The sequence below is a fragment of the Hoplias malabaricus genome, chromosome 7, assembly GCF_029633855.1.
Source record: "Hoplias malabaricus isolate fHopMal1 chromosome 7, fHopMal1.hap1, whole genome shotgun sequence".
Taxonomy (NCBI): domain Eukaryota; kingdom Metazoa; phylum Chordata; class Actinopteri; order Characiformes; family Erythrinidae; genus Hoplias; species Hoplias malabaricus.
Window position 1 is genome coordinate 14,857,179 of NC_089806.1, and position 7,539 is coordinate 14,864,717.

Genomic DNA, 7,539 nt, shown 5'->3' on the forward strand with positions numbered 1-7,539 from the left:
AGCCTCAGTTTTGGACTTTTTAATGAATTAATAATTTGTTGGCTATGGTTGTTTTGTCTCTTTAAATACATTTTCTTTACTTTTAATATGGGTTGTGTTTGTCCATATAAAACATGCGGAACACTGTGGTTGAGAGGATTTTTTTTTAATTAAGTCCAGAAATTGATCCATGAAAAGAAATCATTTCTTTACATGGGACATATACAAAAAAATACGAAAAAAAGTTGACACTATTAGACTATTATTTTCATCCAAAATGAACTGAGATGTTTCATTGATTCAATATATAAACAACAGACAGTGTCTAGACTGTTGGTGTGTGTTTTCCTTTGGAGAAGAGGTTATTTTTCTGCTTCTTTCAGGCTTGTACTCAGTAGTGACTCTGGCTGAATAGAAGGTTGGAAAGCCCTGTACATCTCATTCACATCACAGGGTTCATAGCGTCATAAAGCCTCTGAACAGCCAGCTCCACCATTTCTTTAAGAGACTCATCCTCTGCACTGCTGTCCTCATACTCCACCGTCTGGGATCATGACACACAAAAACATACACAGCTGAACACCAAATTGCCAAAACACTGGGACACAAACCATGCGGCATACAGTTTCTAAACTCTTATATAATCCCCAACACACCAAACACTTACCCTTGTCTCCAGGTTGACGTACGCAGTCTTGCCATCAACTGTTATAGACAGGTTATTTTTGTCTTTTAAGTCCACACACTCCTCGCCAAACATATCTCTGTGTAGAATAAACAGCATAGTGTGTAGGACGGACACACACACACACATACACATACATATATATAAATAAATATAAATAAAAAGCCTTCTTACTGGAACATGATCTGCAGCCTGTTCTGGAACATATCTGGATCTGCTTTCTCTTCACTGAGCTTTATGGCTGCAAGAAAATGATGAGGATATTTATTTATTAACATAACATTTCTTTTGTATGTGGGCAGGGATCTGTAGTTACTGTCTTTTTTGCAGAACAAATCGTCTGGGAAGGGTTTCCTCTAGAGGATCTTTGAGGATCTGATGGCATTCGGAGCATTTGTGAATTTGTAAGGTAGTGATACTAAATTGTTAGTTCTGGATCACAACCAAATCATTCACTGCTCCACACCCCAGCGCTGTAGGGCTTTCAACACTCCAGCCATGTTTGAGGATCTTAGGCATTTTGATTGGGATCTTAGGCTCATGTACAGCTGAATTTATAAATTATAAAAGATGTCGTCAATCCTCTGGACACTTTTCATATACTTACCTTTCTGAGCTTTTGGATTTGATTGCACCTCTAGGACAACGGTGGTCACTGCATCAGCATACATATCATTCAAAGGGTTGGAAACCCACTGTCATAATACAAACAAACATTTCATTTAGCATGATTAAATGCATACATTTTGCTATAAAAATGTCCTCTTAGGGCAACTGAGGCAGCTTAGAGGACTCTCACCTCCAGTAATACCATGTTGCCATCATGAATCAAAGAGATGCTGTTAAAAATTCTGAGTGTGGTTTTCTCTGCTGTCTCAACTTCCTCTACGTTCCCTAAAACACAAACACATGAAATACATTTTAGCTTGTTGGAAGGAAAGCCCATCACAGGACAGACATAACTCGTGAACTCTCTCCCAAGTACTTTTACAAGTGCTTTGTGTACAGCAAACAAAAACGGTACTTTCAGTGACAAAAGGCACTGTCACAAAGCAGCTTTTACAGAAAACCAGATCCAGACACATGATGAGCAAAACAAAGGCAACAGTAGAAAGGAAAAATGTCCAGGTGAGTATTAGGTATCTACCTACCTGCCAAGTAACGTAGCTGGTTGTGCAGGAGGTTGAAGGGTCCAGTGAAGGGAATGGCTTGAGTCTGTTTCACTGTACTCATGGCCAGATCTGTATAATCTAAACAGTGAAAAAGAAACAAAAGAACATGAACGCTCCAGAGACACAGATCAGTATTATCTAAAATGTATCCTGCCGCAAGGTTGGACACTCACTGGAAAGGTCAGACGGGGTGAGGATATGATAACTGAAGTTACGCTTCACCAGAATTCCAGAGACCCTCTGGCCTTGCAGACACTTTTTATCAGCAAGAGAGCCCATCACCTTGGAGAATGGACATATTTTATTTAAACTGTTCAGCTGCCTTAAAAATAAATACATTTTGTGTTGACGCGGACATGAACAGTTCTCACCTTGGCCAGTTTCTCTCCCCTAAAGTTGAGGGTGACTGCCTCAGTGTTGCGAGGATTATGCACCTCAATGTGGACCTCATCGTTATCTTCATACTCTCTAATGAGAGCTGCCTTTAGACGAGCCATCTCATTCTGTTCTCCATGCACAAGGATCTAAACAAACCGCAAAAGTTTAAAACCATCTCTCTGTGTTGTTCATTTTAAGTGACCACAGTAAAGTTATAACAATAGTTTTCTAATTGCATCTCACCACATGCGGAGGTTTGAGAGCTCGGATGAACTCGCTGGTCTGCTGGTAATCAGTGTGAGCAGAGAAGGATATATAGTCCACAGACATCTTTAGCTGCAGCTTCTGGCCGGACATAGTGGTGATCTCCTCCGGCTCAGACATGATGTGCTACAACAGTAATACAAGGACTGTAGTTATTTAAATGACTGGCCTTTTAGTTTTATTCAATATGAGAGAGCAGTCAGAGACTACAACAAAAAGGCAAGAATGAACCGGTAAACCATTTATACATTCATACAAAACTGCAATTACTTACAGAAAATAAACAGTGATTAACAATATTGTGCTTAACAGTCATTGTTAAACATATTTGCTCCTAATTGCTTCCCTGCACAAAAAATTAATTATAAAACAGCTTCCTGAGAGAAAAAGCCTAAAACCTGCACATTTGCTCTGCAAAAATGACACATTTAATCCCCTTATTTATTCAATGTTATGCCCTGACCTTATTAACGCTTATAGAAAAATAAAATAAAATTCTGAGAGTGATGTTTCAAAATTTATAACAATTTCCAAAAGATACTGGATGAGCAGGGGTCCAAAACCTGGAAATTGTTATCAATGGTGGACAACAGTGTCCACTAACACTAACAGTGTAATTAAACATGATACTGGATGATTTGAATAAAGCAGTTTAAATACAGTAACAACATATTTACTACGACAATATACAAATAGTGTGGTTATAAACTACATCTAAAAATGCAGATTCTCTGTATACCTTAGCGAGTGTTCCCTCCACACAGTAGCCAGCAATGATGACACCGTTCCTCTTATCAGTGCACCAGCTCTCAAACAGCTCTCTGGAGAGACCACTCTGCATCATACCAGGAGAAGCCATCACCACACTGGGGCCAATGTCATCAAAATGGTCCATGCTCTGGAGAAGAAGAATACAATCTGGGATTAGCCACAGGCATAAACTCCTCAAACTTACTCATATAGAAGCAGAAATGTTGTTTAAACTGTAAATAAAATTGTCTCTAAAGCTGAAATCAAGCTAAGTATAAATGAATGGGTCAATTTCCCAAACAGGGGAAATATATATATACCCCTAGACTACAGAGCATCCAGCAAACTGACCCCATGTGCTGACCCCTGCAAAAATCACTAAATAACTTCTGCTAACTACTAAATGGCATAACAAAACACAAAACTATTCAGTCTCATTTTAATATTATTCATTACCAGATAAGTTACTAGGAGGTAAGGAGCCAAGTCCATAATACAGGTGATCTCAAGGAATAGTTAAAGTTGCCCACCTTGAGATTGCTGATGTGCTTGAAAACAAAGGGGTTGTTGATGTTGATGGCTTTGCGGATCTTGTCATTCATAGCGTTGACATATGTCTGGTAAACAGCCATGCACTTTTTGGCTAGTGATGATGCATAGTAGATAGGAATGTCATGAAGCTCAGGATGATTCTGCCAGTACTCATCTGAAATAGGCCAAAATAAAAATAAAAATTAGAGATCTCTGTTTAGGTGCAAGAGACAAACTTGGTGGGTTACAAGTAGAGATGCTGAGGGTTATCAAAAACCTGAGTACCTGATTCCTACAACCCATGAAGTCCAACAGAAACAGTGTTCACATCTATATATTATTAATTCAGCTCATATATATTGCTTTTGAAGTATACAAAAATATCATTCAAATAACAAAACTGATGAAGTGGTGCATCTCTGTTGCTGAGATCTTACCCAGGATAAGCAGCAGCTCCTGCGCTCTGCCCAGAGCAAAGACCGGGATAAGACAGCGCCCTTCTCGATTCACAATGTCATGAACAGTATTACAAAATCTGGCTTCTCTTTCTTCCCTTTTCTCATGAATGTGTGTGCCATATGTGGACTCCTGCAAACGAGATGCAAAAAAATATAACACATAAACAACACAGGGAGTAAATGTGCTTGGTGGTACAAATTTCTCCTTCTTTCTCCTTTAAAATATAAATGATCAAAACAAAGGTACTCACAGTGATAAGAATGTCTGGTTTAACACTAGGAATTTCCGCTGCCATCAGATGTCTGTCCTCTTGACGAGAGAAATCCCCTGTATAAAGAAGCTATAGAAATAGACTCCAGGTAAGCTATAATTCCACCATGCTCAAGGGTTGTCCTCATTGAATTAACTTCACACACCTTTACTCCAGCAATCTCAATCATGAACATCGCTGCTCCTAATACATGCCCAGCGTGGTAGCACCAGAACTTAATTCCTGCCACCTCTTTCACCTCATGAAAGTTAATAGTCTCAATCTTGTCCATGCTTTCTTCCAAATCTGTCTCAGTGTAGAGCATGTCATCTGCAGAGATATTACTACAGAAAGACAGAAAAGAAAATACTATCAGAGAGAAGAGAATAGTACTGCACTTCAAGTGAAGATGAACTCAACATCAAGCATTTTATGTCCAAAGCTGTGTACACAACACTTTCAGTTGTACACACGTAGTTCATAGAATTTCCACAGAAAAACAGTAGAAGCTAGCAGCCAAATAAAGTTTTAAAGAAACTATTTTCATGTTGCTGTGGTCATGTGGATAGACATTTAAAGACTTTTGTCAATCTCTAAAACTTCAGGTGGAGAATAATAATACTAACAATACATTAATATTAAGATATGTCTCCTCCCTCTCCCACCACCCACAGTTGTCAAATTATCAATGCACAGCTAGCTCAAAGACCCCTCACTAGATGGAATGTCTTCATTAAAAATATGCAAATGTAATAAAAGGCATGTACTATGCACTGACATTTTTGATTGATATCATCTCAGAAATGGTCCATTCATTGAACTTATTCATAAAAAAGAGAAGATCACAGTTACCTGACTTTGACATAATCTGAAAGTAGCCAGCGGTAGATGGCTTTGGTGGCGTGGGTCATAAATGTTCGACCTTTAAAGCTTGTTTTCTGCAGAAACCATGGCAGTGCTCCACAGTGGTCTAAATGAAAGCTAAACAAAACAAAAAAACTCTTCAGAAACATCTCATAACTTTGTATTTATGAAATAAATCAATTAGGATGTATCACTCACTGGCTGATGAGAAGCAGATCAATTTCAGCAGGGTCAATAAGATCAATATAAGGCAGAGCATCCATTCCTTCGAGGCCAGGATGGATGCCACAGTCCAGCTGTAACAACAACAAACTTTTGTGAGCAACAGTCAAATAGCTTCTAAAGAAGATGGGATACATCATAATAAACCTACCATAATTTTACGTCCCTTGAATTCCAAGATGATGCATGACCTGCCCACCTCTTGACCAGCCCCTCTGTTAAGAGAGAAAGTGTTAAGTGAGTCATCTGTCAGTAGTAAACTAGCTGTGGCAAATGAGCAGTGATAGAGCTCCTTTCTGAAGCCTTAACCTGGCACTGGGAGTAAGGTGTAAATTAAACATTGTTCAAAATAGGTTGCTTCATGACCCCAGACAATGTCTGGATTTGCTTAAATCCATAAATAACCAATTAAGAGAAACCTTGTCTTGCTCTCTCTCTCTCTCTCTCTTTCTCTCTCTAGTCTCAGTGTGTGAATGAGAATTTAATATCTGTGGTGTCAGATGCCAGAGAATCAGTATTATACTTATTGAGCTCCAAGTCCAGTCATACAAATATCAATATGTGGCAATATAATTAAGTGTTTTGCCTCCAATAAAATATTTTAAATGTAATTTAAAGCTTAAAACCTTTACATCTAACTGGTCTAAAGCAGAAGGGAATTATGAGTCCCGAGTGATGCCACATCACTCTGCTCTGTGCTTTGTCTAGCATCAGGTTGAGTGTAAATGAATGTAATTTAGTGTAACTGAGTGAGTGTAAATGAATGTGTGTGTAATTTAGTGTTAATGTGAGTGTATGTGTAATTTATTGCAAGTGTGTATTGAGTGATTGTATGTATTGAGTGTGTGCATTGAGTCTGAGTGATTTAGTGTTAACGTGAGTGTGTCAGATTTAGTATGAGTGTTAATGGCAGTGTTTGAGATTTAGTACGAGTGTTATTGTGAGTGTAATTTTGTGAGTGTAAGTGCGTATTAAGTGTGTATTGAGTGTGAGTGTGTGTGATTTAGTATGAATGTTAACGTGAGTGTAATTTTGTGACTATTAGTGTGAGTGTAAATGAGTTGAAGTGAAGAGCTAGTTGTATGCTACATTGCTCCATTAACTGCGCCGGGCGGAGACTCACAGCGGTCTGATGAGCAGTTGGTCGCTCTCCTCGGCGGGAACAGGGGCGTCTGATTTGCGCTTCGTAGCCATGTTTACAGAGCCCTCTTCTAAACTTTTCTTTAATATTTATTCACTCCATGAAAAAACAACGCCGCGCGCTCTCTACCCTGAACACCGACACCATGCGACAACATCCGGTCTGAGGCTGCAGCTTTCAAAATAAAAGTATGTAGCGGTTTCAGAAACCCGTTCATCATGAATTCTTATTGGACCAACTTTTTCAGTGCTAATTCTGATTGGACCATATTTAACAACACTAATTTTGATTGGATTATATCGAACAGTAACTCTTATTGGATCAACTTATTTCAGTTCGGACCACCTTTAACAGAAATTCTGATTGGCCCATCTTTATCAACACCTATTGAGCATCTTTAACATTAACATTTTTGAGTGCACATTTTTATTCATTCATTGTAATATAATAGCGTTAACTATGATTGGACACATTTTAATAACATCATTTCTAATGGGATCATCTTTATCTGTATTAATTCATTCTGATTGTACCTCCTGTAGCATTTTGATCTTGTATATATATATATATATATACAAAATGCGATATATATAATCTTTTTCTGGACTGGTCCTGAAAGGTGTGTTAAATTTCAATCAGTTCAGTTAAACACACCCATATATTGTATGCTTTAATTGGTTACCTTTAACAGCATTAGTTCTGATTGGTCTATTTTACGAAGCCCGCCCTAATTGGATCATCGTTGTACAGTACGCATTCTGATTGGTCCAGTGTGTACAGTGTCTGCCTCTCTCTTTCTTTCTCTCTCTCTCTCTCTCTCTCTCTCTCTCTCTCTCTCTCTCGG

The 7,539-nt window shown here is 38.5% G+C and overlaps 1 protein-coding gene across 1 annotated transcript; it reads right to left on the bottom strand.

Moving 5' to 3' along the window:
• Positions 1-129: 129 nt before the first annotated feature.
• cpsf3 (cleavage and polyadenylation specific factor 3) lies at positions 130-6,855 on the bottom strand. The gene is made up of 18 exons (XM_066676702.1): positions 6,678-6,855; positions 5,706-5,769; positions 5,531-5,628; positions 5,321-5,449; positions 4,635-4,812; positions 4,469-4,558; positions 4,197-4,347; positions 3,759-3,934; positions 3,218-3,376; positions 2,458-2,604; positions 2,208-2,360; positions 2,010-2,118; positions 1,816-1,914; positions 1,464-1,558; positions 1,272-1,359; positions 839-905; positions 647-743; positions 130-523 (listed from the first exon to the last, which is right to left on the bottom strand). Exons 1-18 carry the CDS (start codon positions 6,746-6,748, stop codon positions 422-424), a joined length of 2,073 nt encoding a protein of 690 aa, XP_066532799.1. The 5' UTR covers positions 6,749-6,855; the 3' UTR covers positions 130-421.
• Positions 6,856-7,539: the final 684 nt, after the last annotated feature.